The sequence below is a fragment of the Platalea leucorodia genome (genome assembly GCF_965183815.1).
Source record: "Platalea leucorodia genome assembly, chromosome: 20".
NCBI classification, from domain to species: Eukaryota; Metazoa; Chordata; class Aves; order Pelecaniformes; family Threskiornithidae; genus Platalea; species Platalea leucorodia.
Window position 1 is genome coordinate 4,785,990 of NC_138842.1, and position 21,708 is coordinate 4,807,697.

At 43.6% G+C, this 21,708-nt stretch overlaps 1 protein-coding gene across 2 annotated transcripts in view; it reads right to left on the reverse strand.

The window, feature by feature from the left end:
• UBASH3B (ubiquitin associated and SH3 domain containing B) overlaps nucleotides 1-21,708 on the reverse strand; it is a 76,756-nt gene that overhangs the window by 26,945 nt on the left and 28,103 nt on the right. Inside the window, exon 2 of one of the 2 annotated variants that reach the window (XM_082330606.1) lies at nucleotides 234-287. In XM_082330606.1, coding sequence (XP_082186732.1) covers nucleotides 234-287 — 54 coding nt within the window. Of the gene's footprint in view, nucleotides 1-229; nucleotides 288-21,708 lie in introns of both variants that reach the window. The other variant, XM_082330607.1, reaches the window with a different exon arrangement.

The following is a 21,708-nucleotide window of genomic DNA, read 5'->3' on the forward strand; positions in this document are numbered from 1 at the left end:
TAGCGGTTCCTTTCTCTCACCTTTTTTTGCTATTACTCGAGATCACAAACTCCCTCAGACAAACTCTCCCCTGTTTCTGGATTGCTTATTTACAGCACTTAAATAACATCTCACTGATTTTGCTAGAGCTTTTCAGATAATGCCCCTGTTTAAACATTTCACGTTCTAATGGCTAAAATCTTAAATTAACTAATTTCTTTTACTCTTTTTAACATTTATTATTTCATACCAACCAGTCGCATGCTGCTTGAACACTTCTTCCACCTGTCGATGCCAGTGCTTTTTGTCTGAAGAGAGAACAAAATAAAAAGAATATTTCAGTGATGCTGGATTATACAGGTATAGTCACATCTATTGCTTGAACCTTGGGACCTTGCTGGGGAAGGGCTGCGACGGTGTGTTCAGAAACCTGCGCGATACACTTTCCAGACTGATTCCCTCAGCCCCGGGGCTTTCTTTTGGACGTGCCGCTTGTCAAATTGCCGTACTCCGTTTGAGGGGCAAAGTCATGCAGCCTGTTCAAAGTATGAGATACGGACCTCTGGGTTTTCCCTGCTTGCCTGATGTTTTTCTGGATAGTGAAGCACCGGCTACTGGCATTTAAAGACCTCTTTGCTCAGCACGAAAATCAAAAGGTTTGGGTTTGGAAGAGCAGACATTGCAATAGCAGAGGACAAGAAAAATTCAACTGCCACCAGGGGGCACAAACCAGAGATTTTTCAGGTTACAATAACCTGCCAAAATTTGCTAGCTCCCTTCAGTCCTTGGTACCTTGAGATTGCTCTTTTGCTTATTTCCCTTCAGGATGCCTAGAAATCCCTTTTCACTCCAGCTAGGAAGACCCAAATCTTCTGTTCAGCCAGTTTTCCAGTCGCAGAACAAACCAGCACAGTGCTGGTAGGCACGTAACTGTGTTTTCCAAATGCTCGACATCAGCATTGAAATGCAGCTGTGGATCAGCTCAGCTTTGTAACACTAGAGACTGCCAAAACGAGGAATTCACCCAGAATCCAAATGGCATAAATATTTAGCAAAAATTATGAATGAAGGAGGCAGAAAAGGATAGAAATGTTAGGGTTGTGGGGCAGAAGTCAGGCCCTCAGTTGGGTGTCAGGAGGCAGATTCCCCATGAATAGGCGATTTCAGAGCTTCCTACTGAAGGGAAGAAGGGCAGTATTGCTCTCAAACAAGTGCTACAGGTGTGGTAGGAAGGAGGCCAAAATGAACGGGATGCTGGTTTAATCTAATTAACCGGCACACGCTCGTGCAAAATGCTGTGGGTGGAGGAAGGTCTGAAGAACACGAAGCCTTCACAGAAGGCAAGAGTGGCGTCTCCAGGCAGCTGTGCCCTGAAGCCAGGGAAGGGGAAGGGATCCTACAGATGGGCAGCGCCAGTAAAGGGTCTACATCCTACAGACCCACCACGCTGCGCTGGCAGACAGAGGTGTCTTTCCCAGCGTTAGACAACACGGAAGGCATTCAGGCACCAGCACAGCTCCCACTGAAGGTAAAGCCCCGCTGGCTGCCATTCGGCATGTGAAGCATGAGCACGGGTACAGCCTGACAAAGGAGACAGCCAGTTGTATTCTCCCGTTGCTAATTTGACCAAAGCAGCTGCCTCTCTTTCGCTCTGTGGGTTGTACGCTGTGTCTCAGAGCTGCCTGCTGTTACCGACAGAAAATCAGACTGAGGACAGGAAAACTTCTAGTTTACACTGGCCGGCCCCAAGCCGTAACCTAATCTTACTAAATATGGTATGTTACAGCTTGATAATACTGCAAAAGACTTGCTGACATCTTTTAAGCCGGAGGGAATGTGTCTGACCAAAGGGACAAGATCACTGTACTATGCACCCTGTGTTATCTGCTGCGGGAAGATGCTGCTGGTTGGTTATAGGAAGCGGGTCCAAGTGAGGGAAAAGGATCATGACTCCAGGGTCCATGGCTCTAGGATTAGGGCAGCTGGGACCATCCAGCATTTCTTGTTTCTGCCCATAGTGCTGTGTAGGATGTTTACTGCGCTTCTGTTGCCCTTTCTGTCTGCAGTGATGACTTTCGAAAGCACTCTGATAACCATGCAGGAATATGCAATGTTACCCACCAACTCGTAGACATGTGTTGTTGACTCAGCTGTGTTTCAGCTCTGCCCTCGGCTTCCCCACCCCTTGAATATACATATTTTTGTTCATTTTGAGAGTAAGAGGAAGGCAGAAAGATAATGCTGCAATAAAGGGCTGTGTTGCAAACGTGTGATTATGAAAATACTTCCTCCTGAAGCATTTTGCTGCCCTTATCTGCCAGTATTCATTTGAGATCAGCAAAGTGCTAGTCCAAGCACCTGCCTTCTGGAAGGATGTATCTTGCACGGTCAAGATCGTAGTTTGGTCTGTTCTGTCTTTCTGACCTTTTCCTAGTCTGGCTCAGATGCGCTATGCAAAACAGCCACTGCTTTGCTTTGAAAAGTAGTTCAGACAAGAGCAAAGAGCAAAAAGCTTTCCCCTTGCACAGGCTGGGAACCTTTCAGGGAGGCTGCCCCTTGAGCAGAGCAATGTCCGGCTGCCTCAGCTGGCCGGCCACGGATCTTCCCTACCCTGGTTTCGTCATCCATTTCTGTTACGTTGCCTTTGGTCAGTTCAACTCCCCTTTTGCCTAGGTTGTTTATGCTCTTTAAAACACGACTAAAATTTGAATCTCCTAGCCATAGATCTTGCCACTGAAGTGGGTCTGTTTGCATTGCATCCAAGGCAGTGAATTAAAAATGCCCTCCCAGCAAAGCTCTGGCTTTGAAATGAGCAGTTTCTCCTGTTGCAAAGTGAGGGCAGACGAGCTGGCTCTCACTCGTTATTTACTCTCTCCAGACCCCAGAGCAGATCTCTGAAGGAGTCATGCACAATCTAGCAGGACAGACGGTTCTGCCACCCACCCTTGTTGACTTGTTCACTTAACGAATTGATGTTTCCTTGGAACAAATCGCACAATAGAGCTCTGCTGGAATTGACTGCAGCTCCTTCTCTGCTGCCTTTGTGCTCCTGGGACCCCAAAGGGCGTTAGAAAACATTAGGCTGGGCCCCACATGCTTTTGTTCATGCGTGATTTCAAAAGGTGCCTATCTCGTCCATGGGGACAATGAACTCCCTTTCCAATTTAATTTTCAGTGCAAGGAGGAAATACTGCATAAAGCAAACAAAAGCCAAGGTATATTTTTATCATGGGACCTGAAACTGAGACTCTTTTTTTTTTCTTTCTTTCTTTTCTTTTCTTTTTTTTTTTTTTTAAATTTAGCACTGGGAATGGTGATGATGAGTGATAGCCTCTGGTTAGGCACAAAACAGGGCATGCACTGCATCCCTCCCGAACACCCTCCTCTCTATCCACCAGCCAGAACCTGGAGAGGACCCATCCTCTGGGTGCTCCAGCTCCGAGGCCCTGTCAAATCAACTTTTAAAAAGTTGAGTACTTAAAACTAGTCACAGCTATGTTTGGCCACTTAAAAAAGTGGCCTGATTTTCACAACTGCTGAGTGCAGTGGGAGCTGGAAGACATATTCTCCTCCTGAGAAAATCAGGTCACTTAATTAGGTGACTAGCTATGGCTTAGGTGCTCAGATTTACTCATGCTGGGTAGCAAATGTTGTCTGTAGTATTGTAGCTAGTGGTAAGAAGTGGTTTTGTGACACAGATGCACCAGAAAAGAAGAAAAGCCAGAAAATATCTTATTTTTCAGAATCTACCAAACCAGCATCACACAGTAACCATTTCTGGTCATGCAAAAATTGCAGCTGGATTCAGATAGGAGGTGAAAAGCTTTGTGCAGCATTAGTAGTCCCTCGAGACACCCAGTTGCCCAATCTCTTAACTTCTGCTGCCTCTGAGATGAAGTACAGGGAAATCATTTAACAATGCACAGCAGCACGTAATAGCAATTTTGAATAGAGAGCAAGGGAGATGCTATGTCCAACTGCAGGTCTGGAGATGGAGGGTTTAGGGAAGAGCCTAATAGCAGTATCTTCCAAAAGCACTGCAGGTATTTTAGCCACCACAGAGAATCAGATTTTTTTGATTCTTCAACCTCACAGGCCTCACTGTGACACTCTGCAACGTCAAGTCACAAGGAAAGTCTTCCTCCACTCAGTCGCTTGTTAAACAGTATCACAATATTGCTAGGAAGCATCCCAGCTAAACAGTTGACCCCTTAGCCTGAAACATTACAGCAGAACCGGTGTTGCTGCCCTGGAATACATATTAATGTGTAAATGGTGCTCATTTTAACCCCAGCCCACTTAATGGGAGAGCACACAGCTCTGCGTGCTACAGAACTTAACTCGTTACTGTTGAAGGATTTTTGGCTTCCTGCAATTTCAGGGTAGAAAAAAAAAAGGCAACAAGGGAATGTCAATTCAACTAGGAAACATATATCAATAAACACAAAGTATAATGGCAAAATCTCATTTACTTCAGAGGAAATGACTGTAATGGGGAATGATGCATTAACCATAGAGAGAACCTTCAGTCTCAGAAGCACCACACAGAAATCCTTCCTCTCTAAGTGCTCAGCTTTCTTATTCTAGTCCAGTTTAAAAAAGGAGGGTGTGTACGGCTGCCAATGGTGCCGCAGCACGCCAGGTAATGAACGGCCATGTGGGAAAGCTAATGCAAACAGCACGAGGGCAAGGGTTGGGGGTGAACTATTTTGAGACAGTTCTTTATCTGCACCTGCATTCTATTTTATCACTAAAAAGGTATGCAAACTTTGGGGTGTCGATGTCCACAGCAGATATCAGCCGATGTGCAAAGCGCTGTGCTGGGGTGGGGAAGATGAGTGCGTTTCTGCACCGTGGCCGTGCAGGGTCCCCAGCCTCCATCGCGGCCAGGCTGGGCTGCAGGGGCTGAGACGTTCAAGCCCTTGGTGCTGGCCCTTCAGGCACGTACAGAGCAGAGACCGCGGCAGGCAACCTCCTCTCCTCCTCACACGTTCAGCTACACCAAGGCTGAGTCACGCAGCTGGTTTGAACCCTTGGGTCCGGAGGGCCTGTTTGTTCTCCAGAAGCTATGTCTAATTCATATAAAGTTGGCCCCTCTGGCTGCTGCTTAGGACTGAATTTCCCTGTTTCCACTGGCTCTCCCTTTGCTATAATAAGCAGAGACTCAAACCCTGCCGTCGGCAGAGCTGACCTCTGTCTGTAAGAGGGAGCTCGCTCTGCTGCGTGCCGCTGCTCACAGAGGCAGTAGAAAATGCTAGCAGCAGCCTCTACCTCAGATCCACCTACGAGCTGTCTGCCTACGGAGGTGCCGAGGGATTTGTGAATGAGCAACGGAAGGATGGAGGCAGCCTGTAAAATAAAGGGAATGACTAAACCTTCCCTTTCATTATGTGCCTCAAGCCTAGACAAACTTCTTATCCATGAACAAAACCCCTTGGAGGGATGAATTCATCATTTCAAGTAGCCCTGAATCTTTGGCCCATAAAATATTTAGCTGTGTAAATAAAGATTTTTGGGAAACTGCATTAAACATGATGGAAGTACTTGGCTCTCCTCATCATTAGGTTCAGTTCAAAGGACTGCCTGACATGATAAGATAGGAATTATGGGTTATAATTTATGCCAAATTGGTTTGAAAGAAGAATGCTGTCAAATAGAACATTTTTATTAGGATTACAAAATAGGCACCTTTATTTTTGCTTGTGTGTGTATAAAATATGTATTTATGTAAACATAAATTCAAATAGGTATGTGTATCTATTTAAAGCTTGACTTTTTTTCAGTCTGTGTTGGTTTATGGTAAAAGAATAGAAAACAAAATGCTGGCTGGCTCCAGGGAATGACAAAAAATAGGCCTTTTCTAGATGTGGCGGCGGTTGCTGTTTGGAGCACTCCTGTCAGCCCGGGTACAGGTCAGAAGCCTAATAGTTAACTCCCCCTTAGCTTCCATGTCAAGCCCAGTCATGGTGCAGGGGGTCCGGAATTCAAACCCTGCTGGACAGCAGTATGTATAGGGAAGCAGTTATAAATTCTTTGCAAACAGTGAAAGTCCCAGCTTTTTGTGTGTGTGTGTGTTTGTTTACAAATTGCCCGTCAAGTGACCTTTACAGATTCCTTAATTTTTGCAGTTTTCATCAATTGTTCATACCATTAACAGTACAATAGTGGAAGCGTGTCTATTTTAGGCTTTCAATAAACAACTGCACATTGAAGAACAGTTTTGCAAGCAAAATTTCTGTCCATCTAATGACTTGATTATTTGATGTAGGGAAAGATACCCAAATAATTGACCGCGTGTCTCATGAATTGCTTAATTGTTCTACACACAAGAACGGCCACTGTGAGGTGTTCTTTCCAAATGGTTTTTGGTGTGGGTTATTCAAATGTGTTCCTCTGAATTCCCAATATGCAGAATTCAGTTGGTCACCAAAAATCGTATGATATCGTTTCTGTTCTTATTTGGGTGACCTTACTTCTATAAATAGGGACAGGACAGGAAGATATCACTAGGGATCAAGTTCCTGTTTAGGGTAGGGGGTTGGGTAGGTTCCTTTTCTGCAGTTTATTAAGAAAAAAATCAAACACCCCTGTGTTTTTGCAAGCCAGGAATGACTCTAACGTAGGTGCATGGCAGAGGAATTACTTTTTCTTCCCTTCACTGAGCTTTGGCTCGATCCTTCGAGCGTTACCTTAGCTTATCCTTCTGTTGCTTTCCGCACATGATGGAGGACATAAAGTCCTCCTCACGTTTATTGAGTGACTCTAATTGCAGCCACATCCTCCACAAAACGCGAGTTCATTGCTCTACGCCCAGATCCCCTTAGGAACACGCTGTTCGGTACAACACCCCCAATTTAGGTCAGCGAATGCTATAAGCAGATCACAGCTATGTAAAGACCCAGGTCTTGCCTGAAATATAGGAACTTTCAGAGGAGTACAGGGAACTGCCTGACTGCACAGTGGCTACGGAGGCTGCAAGATTTCAAACTGTGTTATATCCTGTAGGTCACATAAATATTTATAGAAGGTGCCTGACGGCACGATAGGGCTCGGTAGTTCTCTTCCTCCTCCTTCCCGAAGGGTGGCTGCTTACTCCCAGATACTGAATAGCAAGCTCTGGTAATAGGAAAGAGAGAGAAATGGGAAACGCCATCAGAAATTAGTTTGGGCAACGTGCTGCTATGTATTTCTAGTTTCCATAATTTAAAATGTTCATTTTTTCAGAGGACAGTCCAGCTGGCAAACTGCAGTCTGGCCACATGATGATGATGATGATGATGATTTTTAAGTGCAAAGAGGGAAGGCCTGGGCGTGTGTCTCTGTTTTACGTGTTTATTTTTTTAAGTTATGTAAGATTTTGAAAGCGGATTTTTCCCCCCTTCTTCAGCACATGTGCACTAAGTCATTCCCCTAATCCTCTGCTTAGCTGGCTTGTTAAAGCAGAAGAAGAGGGAAGTACAGACTCATAAAAAGTGTCCGGGATAAAGGCAGGAATGTAGCAGCCATTTAACATTTTTAAAGAGATACACAGTTTTAAAAGGAAACAGGATATTATTTTCTTTAGAACAATAACAGTACAGCTTTTTATGAGGCATGGGCTTAGACGTCAAAGTCCTGAGCCCGCAGTTGCCAGCCTCTCCACCAGGTCCCCGCATGACGGCGGAGGAACGAGGCACAGGTAGTTTGGCTGATTTGAATTTGTCACACACCATGAAAATTCCTCTGTCCTTTTCTTCTCCCCTTTAGCTTCAGGTGGAAAAACTTGTCATTAGTTTTGCTTACAATCATGATATTGTTTTTCTTTTTAGTTTTTAGTTTGGATTACATTTGTTGTCTGGCTTCCTAATTCACTTCCTTAAGCTTTTCTCTCTATATGCGAAATGTACTGCTGCTCAAACAAAGAGCAGCAGTCTCTGAAAATAACAAGAGTCCTGAAGCTGGAGATTTAAGAAAATGATGTCTCACAATTCCCTAATAAAACTGCAAGAGTTGGCAGCACCTCAGCTGGCTGATTCAGAAAGAAAATTTTGATGCAGAGCAATCACTGGAAAAGGGTGAGAGGGTTAAGGAAGACTGGTAATAACTGCTGCTGCTAAAGGGTTTGCAGAATTCTGAATATTAGCAAAAGAGTCAAATATAGATAATACAAATAAGTTCAAACAGAAGGTGGTTATAACTGGAGCACATTCAGCAGAGGCTCATCCCCTTCAAATGCCTAATTTTAATACTAGCCAGAATGCTGCAGAATGACCAAAAGTTCGTTATTCAAATAGCACAGTGCAGGAGAGCAGGAGCTTTCATCCCAATACTATTAATATATTTTTAGCTAACCAGGAAGACAATGTCTTTGCAAGGAGCCAAGTTAGAGGTTTAAGTATGCTCAAATGTACCATCTGGAGTTTCAGTGATAGCCAGAAAAGGAAGCAGTTGGCATGCTGATTGGAAATAAGTAAGTTCCCTCGCAGCATTCAAGACAAACATGATGCTTTCTTCTTTCTAATTGCTCTTCTTCCTATACAGAAATGAGCTGGGATGGAACAGAGATTTGTCGTATCTCTGTTTTCTGTATCAAGGTCCTCTTATCGCTAGGATCTCTTTTTCCCCATCATGGGTGGGTTTTAGGCAGAGCGTGGATCTGCCACATGGCTTGGCCAGAGCGGGAAGCTGGGCCAGGTGGCTGCTCGTGGCACGTGGTGCCCGGTGAGCGCTGCTCGACACGTGAATCGCAATTGTCTCGCTGCCACTTCATGAGCACCTTGCTCTCCATCTGTCACCTCGCCTCTTACTCCGAGCGGCACAGCTCGCCTTCGGCAACTACCGTTTCAGCAGGTGTCCGCAGTGCCCAGCACGGCTCCAGCTGGAAGCACCACAACCTGTTGCCAAAAAACCTACCAATAGCCACAGTGATGGAGCACACCCTAATTCGGAGAGGGCGAGCTACCTAATGTCACACAGGTCATAGAAGAGGGGATGGTTTTGCTATGGATGCTCTGATGTGCTGTGCTCTGCCCAGCTTGGGGCTCCCTGGAGGGACACGCGCTTGCTTTTCTGCCCCCAGTTCCTCAAGGCTGCCCCACTTTACTCCTTTGTATGTAGAATTTTTTAGTATCATGTAGATCTTTAGGAAGAAGAAAAAAAAAAAAGCCACAACTAGCACTTTAAAGTGCCGGTGTTAACATTTTCCAGCTTCTTGGGGTTTCAAAACAGGAAGTTTGGGGGTGGTGCAGTTGCACAATTTGCCAGAAAGCTGCTGTTCTGTGAAGTTGGTGACACTGGGCTGTACCAGGAACTTGAGCCCTGCAAGCCACCAAGGCCTTCATTTTCTGGGACAAATTCTCAGTGTGATGCGAGGAGGTTTTGATGTGCTGCTCCTATTAGTAGGAACCTTATGGTTTTAGCTCCTTTTGACTGCCAGCGGAGAGTTGACGTCTTCTCCAGAGACAGAGCGAACCCCAGAGCTAAGGGGAAGTTTTCCCAGCCTGACAGAGAGGAAGCGGGTAGAGATAACATAGCCCAACGTCAACATGGTATAGCTAAAGACTGAAAACAAAGCATTGAGCTACTCGGTTTGGATCTTGTGATGAAACTTGTGATGCAAACTTCCTTCTAGGTTAGAGTCCAGGTCTTTGTATCATGCACATCCTCAGAGGGAGAGTTTGAATGTTTGTCTGAACTTGCTCCGACTTGTCAGCAATGAGATTTGGACTATACTGTCCACTCACGTGCAAACAACAAGCGTCCCCAAAGTTCTGTTCAAAGACGGTGAAGCACCAAGTTGGGGCCTGCATAGCCAGATCCATTCCCTGTTTCAGTCCCTTTCCATCTAGTAGCGGGAAGGGAATACATCACAAGTGAATCCCACTGTGGGCTCCACAGTAAGGCTTCGTGGGCCTATCTGGAATTTAGTATTAAAGTTGGTCAGTGCATGAGATGGAATAACTTTCTACCAAGAGAAAAGGCAATGGTTAATATCAAAGCAATGATATTTTGTGGTTAGTTTGAATATCTGTTTGCCAGAGATGGAAGAGTTAAGACACCCATGTCCTGACAGCTGGACTCAGCAAGCTTAATTTGGTATTCTTTGCACTAGTCAGTTTTTGCATTATTTCCTGCCATTGGAAGAGCCTAGCTGTGTTCATTCTGACACCTTATTTTCTCTCAAATAGTCATTTTCTCTTTTTTAGGGCAATGTCTGGTTATCATGAGGAATCTTACGTGTTGTATATACTAATGAACTCACAACTTTGCTGAAAAGGCAAACCCCAGGGACAGAAAATGGGAAGTAGATGCCTACGGAGAAGCTAACCACGATCTCACACCTAAAATAGACTCACAAAAAGCAACAAGAAGGAAGTCTAAGAAATTAAGGAAGGTGGAAGGAAGAAGGGTGGGGTGCTGAGATAGTTGGGTTAAAGGCAAAAAGAGATACTCAAAATAGCCTGCTGCTCTAGACAGCTCTGTTCAGGAAATTTTTTAAGCCTTGCTTTTTCATTAATACAAATATTTCAAAATATTTCAAATATTATTCCTTGCTTACTATTTCTTGCCATCTAGATAGGACCGAGTTATGTCAATATTCATATGGGAGACCTGGGCAAGAACGCCACGGTGCTGTAGGAAACGGGGGAAAGGAGGGTTAACGCAGCAGATGATGAGGCACACTTGCCACTGACTCAAAGGTAAAACAACCCCCCGAACAGTGTTGGGGTTGGGAGTGCCGTGGTACTAGAAGCTCCGTCTTGGGGTGAGAAATCGCACAGAGGTCTCAGCCTCTTGCCTCAAAGATTTTGAAGTGTGTGGTTAATACCAGTAAGCTAAAGCTAATGTCAAAGTTTCCATTAGGGGAAAAAAAAAAGTTAGTTAGCAAGCTCTGGTCTGCATTTCAGGTTGGGTAACTGTATTTGGTCTCCTTCAGATCGCTCTGTAGTCCTCAGCTGATACAAGTCTTTGCTAGTTGTGGTGAACTCTCTGAAGTAATACTGCAGACCAGGACATCAGGAAAACTCCAGTCCAATGAAGCTGTAACAAAAACTTTGGAGGAGATTTTTAAGTTAGCTCAGCTTTGGCTTGCCTCTTCTACTTCTTGCTGCAAGAGGAGGAAATTTAGGCAAATGTGGATGCTTTTGCGAGTCCTGTAGGCTAAAGTAAAGCGAGATATCCAAATTGGAATTAAGTATTACTGTGTTAATATCTGTTCTTTACCAGCCTCAACTGGGAGAAGCTGTAAAAATGCACAGTACAATTATTTTGCTGTTATAACATTAATAACAATAAGAAGTCATAAAGTCTTGGACAGACTTTAAACTCTAATACCAGATTATACATTAAAAATGTCCTTGTAGTGTCCGGTTAAATTATCTGGAATTTGTACATGAGGTCTAGCCAAGAGTCTCTGAAAGGTTTAAATACTAACTGTGGAAGGGTTAAAAAAAGCCACATTAAAAATATGTATGTTTGAAGTCTAAAAGGGAACAGGAAATGAAGAATTGCGATAAACTGTTAAACAATGAGATAAAGAAGGATCTGAGAATGTAAGGAGAAAACTTTACCACAGACCGGGAATATTTCCCTGCACACTTTTCTGATTTTTTTATGGCCTGTCAGTTCTAACTGTACAGTCTTTATTCCTGTATCTGATCACATTGTTGCAGAATAAGTAAGTGAATTACAAAAAACAAAATAGGAAGACCTTAATGAGACCTGGATTTAGTAATTATCCCTACACCAAAGAGTGCTTATGCCTATATTTAACTTCAGGCACGTACTTACAGACTTCAGCAAGGCATATGCACACACCAACTGCTCTTCTGCAAAGCATGTGCTGAAAGGTTATTGCAAATCAAGGCTTTGGGTCTATTCTTTCTTCCAGCAGAATTCCTAAGGATTTTAAAATAAGTGTTTGCCATGAAAAAAGTAAGTTTTTTCAGTTCACTGAAAACCTGGGGATTTGATGCTAGCAAGTAGCAAATGTGGATGTGTGTTTGCTGGAGCAGGACTGTACTTAACGCCCCCACCCCCTCCCCAAAAAACCCCAAAGCAGCATACCTGACCGAAGGTCTGTCGCAACCTTCAGCACATCACCTGCACGGTCCCGCTCCGTCCCCTCACCACGGGATTCTCCTTGACCCAGTTCATAGCCTTCAGTTAAGGGCTCCCAAATCTAGCAGGTATCGTGATGCGCTGGTTACTCTAGCGCTCGGTTCTCATGTCTGTGGAGGAATAACTTCACCTTTCTGTGCCCCAAGATGACTGTTTAACATCGTAAAATGCTCTCTGCAGCTGCAGCACTCTCCAGTGCCTGGCACAACGGGGCTCAGAGACCTCGGTAGGGCACAACCACAGTATAGATCATAAAACATCAGCTCAGTGGGTCTCTGCCCCAATCATTTCAGTCTCTTCTAAGCAATCTGAATAAACGCAAGCAGCGTTTGATCTAAAAAGTACTCAGCACACAGTTTCATCCGACCGCAAGGGATGGGAATTCCCAGGGGCTAAGCACTGCTGAAACCCTGTAAACTTTACAGCGCCGACCATAAAGGCACTCGACTCCTATTCTGTGTTTTGCACATCAAGAATCAATGTGAAGCGTGTCCCACAGTCTAGTTATGTCTCCTTCCTTCTCCTCCTCTCAGTATTATCATTTTAATTTCTGACACCTAAGAAATCAAGTACTGGGAGCAATGGACCGGGAACAGGTAAGGAGGTAGCCCACACTCCTTTTGCCTGAGAAAAGCTTGTTGTGCATGTGTATGAGGATCAGAGATGTAACCTGTCCTCTGCCTCCTCTATTCATATGCTTGGCCAGTATGACTACTGAATGTTTTGTGATTGCTTGGGTACCTAAATGGTGGGAGATTTGGGGCTTCCCTTTAGTTAACAGTTTGGACCATAAGGATTCTCGGATGAGATGTGTTGTCTGAGTAGAAAGTGTTTTTTCTCATGATTTTTCCTTTGCCAGTCACCAGCCACCTAGCACCTCGCCTTAGCACTTTACCAGAAGCACCTCCCATGTGGAGGCACACTTCATCCTACTGCCAGGGTTGTGTAGGAGGCCAAGTCTTGGATGCTTGCCTTGAAGACCTTGTTATCCAGATTGATCTTTTCAGGCAGGTATTGTTAGACAGACAGACACACATACACACTAGCATCACCTCATTTCCATAGCGTAGCTCTCCCCCGCACTGGAGTGTAAGTACTGATGTGGGGGTGTATTTCTAAAATTATTCACGATGCAAATCTTTTACAACTGATCCCCATCTTATCTGTTTTGCGTGTGTGTCTGATATCTTGAAAGCACACTAAGTAGTCCAATTTTTTTCTTAAATGCAGAAGGAATGGTAATAATATTGCAGCCTTTCTTTGCATCATGCTGACGAGGCAGCCTGTCCTGTGCTGGATGTCACTGATCCACTTCAGCTCTTGCTAGCCAGACAGCTGTCACTAACAGCAGCGTTAGCAAGTGCGGCACGTCAGCGGCGGTACCCTGGAAGAGCACCTTGCAGCATTGGTACTGCAAAATAATAGCTGTGCTTACAGCAAGACCCCCTCTCTCTGCCCTGTCAGAGTGGGCTCTTGGGGGATGAAATAAGAAAGAGCTATAAATGAAATGAACGGCAGGCGCTTAGAGTGGATAAGGATCGGTTATAAAGTCCCCTTCTTTTTTAAAGAGTATTTTGTTATGCAGGCTCCTGTGATCATGGTAGAGGACATGAGCTTCCTTCTTGGTAAATATTTAAGAGCTGCCTTGTGAAAAGTAGGCAAGAAAGGAGAATACTAGGTATCAGTTCAGAATAATTACTTGCAGTAAATTTCAGAGGCTAATAGCAGGCATGTATGGTAAATCATGCATGTAAGTGTGCTGTAAGAGGTGCCCTTCTGGAGTCCAGAATCCCATTATTCCAAGAGACAAACTCATTCCAGTGGGTTTCACAGGAACAGAAAGCCGCAGCCCTGCTTTTACCCCTGCCCAGCATTGCTATCTGAATGCAAACACACTCAGGGTGTCACTGCCCATTTGAGCCGCTGCCCTACAGTCTGCAGCCCAAATCAGCTGCAGGCTTGCCATCACCAAGCCAGGAGAGAGGCTTAGAGATCCTCAGATTAAGGCATAAAGAGAAAATACAAAATTTTAAGCTGAAGGAGTTGAAAAAATGGAACCCACTTCTTAAAAATATTGAAAAGGAAGACAGTGTGATTTCTTCTTGCGTTTTTTCTAGGTTTTAAAATTTGAGGGTATCCTGGGAATGCGTTTCAAGCTTTTCTCTGTAGTGAGGCCTTTCTTTCCTGTGGTTCTCAAAGGAGCTGAGGCTTACAGGACCGTGTGTGTGTGTCTACGAGTCTCTCCAACTTTCTACAATAACTTCTGACCCTACTAGTGTAGTTAAACCCACTGTGAAGAGATGTAGAGCTATCAAGGATACTTCATGTCTTGCAGCTTCTGTAAAAATAGGTTCTTGGATAGCCATAAGTAACCTTAGGAGTGCACCAGCTGGAAAAGATTGTGAGGTGAGCTTACTTGTTATTGGAAATCAGAGGATCCTCACAGAAACAAGCCCTAAGAGATGCTGCAGTCATAAGAAAAGCATCAACCATCAGAAAGACGTGCACAAAATGAGGCTTTGTGAGTTCTGGCATTCCCAGAGCTGGTTGTTCAAAGACAGTGAAGGTTCAAAGGCAGCTACGGCGTGCTCTACACATTTTTCTGCCGTAGATTCATCAGGGTAGGCAGGGCTTTTGTGCAGGCAGTGAAAGCCCAAGCAAGATCAGGACCGTACAAGAGTTCAGATCTGAAAGTGCATAAACTATACCAACACAAGCACTTTTATACTGCCACAGTTGCAGATATATTGGGAAAGTTTTGCAGAAATTACTATCCTGGGAAAGCAGAAAAAGCAGAATGTCTTTCAACAAGACATACGTGGCTGGGGGATCCCACAACTACAGGAGCTGAGGCTTAGAGAAAATCAACGAATATTGCAGGATAACGGCCTCCCAGCTGCAGATCTGCAGGCTCCTGCGCTCCCAATGCTGGTGCCTGCGATTTCACGTGTGTATGGGGACGTGAGAGAACGTAACTTTTCCTCAGTCCTTCCCTGTTCTCTGAACAGACCTGCTTCTGCTAGACTCTCACTGCTCCTACGTCTCCCCTCAATTTCACAAAACATGCTTGCGAAGCACAGATGAAGAGGTGCCATGAAACAGGAATTACTGTGTGCACGCGGGGATCTTCCCTCTCTCCCCTCTCATGTCCCTTTCACCTGTGGCAATACATGATTTCAGGCTACAGCTGAAAACAGACCTTTCTCGCTGCATTCCTCTTTGCCCTTTCTGCAGTTTAACATTTAATGCTTTATCTCCACAGAGCATGCTGGCAGACATGTTTCTATATAGGGTGCAAATAAATTGCATGGAGTGAGGCTGAAGTGAACATCATGGCAAATTCTGTTGGCAGGAGATAGACCTTGGTACTATTTTCTGCTGCTCAACACTCACTCTCTCCTGCATTAAGGTTCTGGGATGTTTGTGGATGCTAAGCCCAGTTCTGCATCGTTTCCTGTGTGGACAAACTCAACTACATACCAATTACTCCATCCTGCAAGACAGATAAACATGCAGTGTGCTAAACTGCATCAAGACCACGAGGTTTTCAGAAAAGCTCAGCATTAGCCTAATTTTGCTCCCATGTGGTATTGAATGAGGCAGAATTAGGCTAGAGCTGAGCTTCTGAAAGCTGTACCCTATCTTCCTCTTGCTGTAGTCGTCTAAAAATAAGGAGTCCAATTAAATCAACAGCAGTACAAAGTATGAGGGAATGTATAATTAATTAAAAAAATCAAACGTTGTCTTACAGCACTGCTCAGCATTTAGCAATCCTGCCACCAGCTCTTACTCTTTTCATTCTTCCTTTTTAATCAGTGATTATTGTTGTTTCTCCTTACATTACGATCACATATTCTGGTAGTATTTCAATGTGACTGCTTTCCCTGGGAGCAGTAAACCTAGTCGCAAGAGGAAAATGAGAAACTCCGTTAACAGAGGAAGGGAAAAATCTGTTACCAGCTCCAGCCCTGGTCCCGATGCCTAACTGGAGCCCTGATGCCAGTGAAGGATAAAGATTTGTTCACTGGGCTAGTCAAAGCCTTCATTTGCAAGGGGAGTAAGGGGAGGTGTACTAGCTCAGAGCTATTGCTTTCCCTGTTGCTATTGTTTTGTTTCTAGCACGCACACACCCCCACCCCCCCCACCCCCCAAATGTGTTTTTTTGGTCTACCAAGAGAGCGTAAGGCGGCCACCTGGGAGCACAGGGCTTTGTCACCTCCCAAACAAGTGTTTCACACTTTTACTCTTGCAGTGCGGTGTGAAGGGAGCTGGAGAGGATGTGCTCTTCTCAGTCGTCCTGGCAGGAATCCCCAGAAACTGTGCTGGATTCACAGCAAATCTGGAGTGACTCCATCTGGGTCGCTGGGAGCAGAATCTGGCTTATATTTTGAGTGCCAGCTGTTAGTGGGAAACAGTAAGACAACATGGGAGGAGAATCCGTATCATCCCATTCTGGTGGTCCTTCATCATTTTATGCCTAGATTTCTCCACCTTTCCTTGGTCTAGTTGAATTTCAGGTTGAATCTGTTTCTTTGTGGCAGTAAATGTGGACGGTTAAAAAACCTTGTGATACAGCAGTAGTGTAAGGACAGATTTTTGCCTCAAGGAAAGGCTGAGGGGGATTCGCTCCATTAAGCCAGCAGTGGTGGCACCAATTGCTCACTTTGTGGGTAGTTTCAGGCAAGTGAATGAATCTTGTGGTGGTGGCATCCTTCCTTTTAAATATAGTTATTCAGACTGTAGATACCTGCATCTAGACTTGCATTTACAGTCAATGGAGGCATTTGTAGGGCATGTTTACTTTTGGCAAGGGTGGGCATTTAAAACGGGTCAGATGACTCATGCTCTATAAGCGCCTGTTTCTCCCCATTGCCTGGAAACAGAGTGAGACGACTAGTCCAGACACCGGCATCACCTACTGACGTGTAAGGTTACGCGAAAGCACTCCTGCCCTCTGTTTTTCTGTGCCTATTCTCTGTCTTCTGTTGGTACGCTCTATCCTCTTCTCCTACATATTTAGATCATAAGTTCCCCTTGGTACTGTAAACTCCTGTAATGCATGACATCAGTGTGACGGTATCTCAGGATCTTTCAGCAGTACCATCACAAAAATAACGGTACAATACTTTCCATAATGTACATACAGACAGAAGAAAAAATCAGTTGTGAGAGACAAACTATTCATAGTGTGGTCTCTATGCTATCAAAAGAGCTGAGGGGGAAGTTCTTTTACCTTAAGCCATGCAAGCAGCTTTTACGTATGACTCACAGTTTCTTTATCCTCAACTAAATACCCCTTGTAAGAACCCTGATAGAAATTATTAGTAAAAGATCACCCATCTCTAGGTTTCAGTCCAGTTTAGTAGAAAGCTATATCCCTGCTGTAGACTGGTGTACAACAGCTCAGGAAGGACTAAAAGGGATCATACTCGTGCAGAGCTCTCCGAGATTTCAAAGTGACGGCTTTAGGACTCGTATTTGTACAAACGGCTGCCCTGGGCTATATCATAGCGGCGTGTCTGTTAAACAGAAGGGACTCTTTTAGGTTTGAAATATAACTTCTGATAGTTCCTGCATTGTTGATTTGCAGTGTCCTTTTGGATATCCAGTCATGTATGAAGGAAGAGTTCAGTATTGCAAACCCAGCTGCCCTGCATGCAAGACTCCCTCGTCTAGTTTGTATAGTGCATTTCTGAAGGATCACCCCCCCAGGTAAGTCCTTCAAATAGATTCAGGATTCCAGGATACAGTCCTGCTGCTGCCAGATTTAAAAATAAAGATCTCTACCAGTTTTTTTTTATGTAGGGAAGAGTTGTTTTTACTCCTCTGCTGCCTTTGCTGACTGGGCACTCGTTTCCAGCTATAGGCTGCTGCTCTGAACGATGCATTTGAAGTTATTATTGAAATGCATTATTACCCTGAAGTTGCATCTCTCTCTTTTTGATGCATAATTTAGATTTTAGCCTCTTATAAATTACATGCCTAAGGAACTGCTGATGCTTCTGGGAAAAAACAATAATAAAACTGTACAAAGTATTCTTTGTGGAGACCGTTCTGGATATAAACACATTTATACTTCTCTGAGTTTTCCCTGTTTCTGTCTCTGGGGTGTTTACATGAATACAGAACCTCTGTTGTTTGGTAATTCACCCATACCAATGAGATCTCATGAATTCCTGTTGCACATCATCCGCGTCATGAAATCACAGTTCCTTGTGGTACCCCGATGGATGGATGAACGGACGGACGGACAGACTATGGGTGGAATAGAAATTAGAAGCAGCTTTTTTTCTAATGGAGGAGCTTCTTCATTGCAGAAAAGGAAGGCCAAGCAAAACTCGGGGAGAAACATAACTATTAAAGTCATGAGGAGGCTTGAGTAGCTCGATCGAGTGCTGGATTTGGTTCTCTTTTGCTGGTTGATGCTGACAAATCTATTTCTGGGCGCATTTTATACTGTGCCCAAAATAGAGGTAGTGAGGTCTCTGGCTGCTGCTGCTATTCTTTAGGTTACCGTAGATTTCTTCCAAAACCTGCTGAAGCCCACAGAAGAAAATCCCAGTGGCTTACAAAAGCCTTTGGGACATCTACATAAATTGGTCTGACTCTCTCAGGATGGGCAAAAGAATGGGTTTTACATGTGTGCTCCAGTTCAACATGGTTACATAGAGGGAGGGATCTGCTTCTCTGCATTTGGTTTCAGCATCTGTAAGATGGAGGAGGGTTTTATAAGCTGTGGGCTGCACAAGGCACTGTGAATTTTGATTATTTGGGCAAAAAATTTCAAATGTCAAACACTGAGGTCAGGCATCTCAATACAAACCTAAACAAAATTGCCTTGATTTTCAAATATAAAATTTCAAAATCTGTAGCTCTGAGGATCAGCAGGCACTCAGTATTTCTGTCAAACCGGGTTGCTTTTGTTTTGTTTTATATGGATGTTTGCTGCTTAACTTAACAAACCCAAGCCTGAATGTCTTTGGCTTTAATATTTCTAATTAAAGGTGTAGGCATTTTGGGTAAGATCCCACAGTATACGAAATGCCACTTCTCCCTACTGAACTTGGCTTAAAATTAGTAATACCAAGTCCAAAGTTAATTAAAATCACAGAAAATAAACCTTCTGTTGAAAAACAACTAGAAGGACTGAAGATTTAAGATGGCTCTGCATTGTATGTGATAGCTAATTGTAATTGAGCTCATCTGTGCTGCTCCTGAGGGTAAAAAGAAAAAATTTGCCTGAAAGTATCTATCGAAGTAAAACTGAGATACAGTGGGGGATGGAAAAAAAAGTCTAAAATGGGACGTTTTTCTAAGTATTGCAGGCAACATCAGCAGGTTTTTAAGTATGTAATTTATAGGGGAAGTGACTCAAATGAAATTATGCACTTTAAAAAATCAGCTAAGTGTTGAGGGCATAATAACCTTTGAAGAATTTTAAAAGCCCTTTCATATTCATATTATTAGAGTTCCTCAATCCTGTAATTTTACTTCCTTTTTTTTTTTTTTTCAATGGCACAGCTCCTAATATCAAGTGATTATTCAGAATCAATGAGTTTCATTAGAAAAAGCAAAGTCAATCCATATCCTTCCTGGCTGGGGAGAAAAGCTTAAGAAAACAACTTAAGTGTATCCTAAAACCTTAGAGACCACAACAAAAAACAAAACAAGCAAAAAAATATCAGGTTTTAATGTTCTGGTTATTAAATCTCACTATCTTTAAGCCAATCTCATGAGCTTCTGTCCTTAGTCATAAGCCTTAAGTTTTGCAGTCCTCTATTGGAGTAGGTGCAAGATGGAGAGAAAAAGGGGTCAGAAACTCCAGTTCTTCCATCCCTCAAACTTTGCAGCAGTTCCGCACAGGAATTAAAAATATATGGCAGTTTATGGTGAGGATGTGGCTAATTTTCTGTATGCCTCCATCCCATTAATAGGAAGACCTGCCAGAGCATTTTTTGGGGCAATCCACTACCATTTAAAAGTCTACTCGCTATATTAAAGTCCCCATCATTTTCCTCCTCTCTTCTCTCAAATCAAGGTGGCTTGAATTAATTCAGACATTACTCATACAGAAAAGGCAAAAAAGTCTGTACTTGCTGAAAAACCTTCTCTGTGAGCATTCTAATCCACTGTTATTTTTTTTGTTTTTATTGCAGTATTTTACACTTGATCTTTGGGATACTTGAGAAGTGTTATATTAGATCAGATAAAAAGCCCATGCAGACCATTATTTTTTTCCTGTTCCATGGCTAGCAGTGAGTACTTAAAGCCAGTATAAAAGCAGGCACACAGAAGTTGTCTTCCTCTGCCCATACCTTTGCACCTTCCCAGCATTCAGCAACTGGCAGTTTAAGTATTTCTTGAGCCAAAAAGTGCATCTGAATGACTGCGAGAGATGATCTCTGAACCCACCTTTGCTTTCCCTCTTTACAACACCCTGCCTCTGTGACTTCCACACTTCAGCTATCTGCTGCGTGAAAAACTTCTTCCTTGAGCTTGTTTTAAGCCTTTTGCCTCCTGCACCAGCTGTAGGACCCAGGCAGCCTCTTAGGTTGCTCGTGGCCAAAGCAATGTGTAAAATGGTAACTGAGCCCGTCAGTATAATACACTAGGGAGCTACAGATCAAGTGATGGAGGACCTTTACTAAGACCAAAACATATGATCCTGGGTAAAAGCCAAATAAGTGACAGCCTCACACCTTGTCCATTTTCACGAGGATTAAGCAGTTTATGTAGTCTGAAAATCAACTTTTCTCCTGTTTGAGAACTACGTGTTTGCAAAGAAAACATGCGTTTTTCATCATTGTTGAAAAGAGCTGAAAATGTTCTGCTTTCAAACTTGGATTTATTTTTAGGGAGCGGGGTTTCTGATGAAAATAGAAAATGCTGATCAACTCTTCTACTGAACATTTTATCCTTTCCTTGCCTTTGTAATAGAACTTATGGTTAGGTAGGGGTTTCTGAAGGGTCACCTGGAGGCAGGTTGATTTTGTTATCCTCCAGCCTATCTCTGGTGGACGAAAGGTAACACCACTGAATAAACTCCCTTCTGCCTTTGACCCAAAGATTGCAAACACCCTTCACAAAGGGGCTGGAATTTGCTTCAAAAGGAGTCAAACAATAACCTTTCAATGGATTCCATCACTTCCGTAATAAACAAAACATGATTCCCTTTCAAGCTTATCTGTGTGCCAAGTTCTGTGGTTACAGTACAATAGCTGTATTGTTCTTGTATGCTGCAGGCTAAAATGTATTTTGGTAACTGCTGCTCTTTATAACACAATTGTCTGATGACAGTTATTTTAGCAAACCATTAACTCCTTCAGTCCTAGCGGACCTCTTCCAAGCAGGCTGGATAAGCCTCAAGAAGTTGATTTCTCCCACTGAGATGAACAGAACAGTAAAGAAAGTAACATCAACTTGGGACTCTCGATGTTAGATAACATGTAAATTATGGTGACTCATAGTGGAAAATCGTAGATAAAAATTACACAAAGACTTATTTAACCACCATCTTATGATTTTTTTCCCTGTACATGAGTGTGTGAGATATACTCACACATACTTCAGAATAATGCTACTATTTGTCCATCCCCCTGCCCTGCAGCTGTCTTGGAAGATATGAGGTAA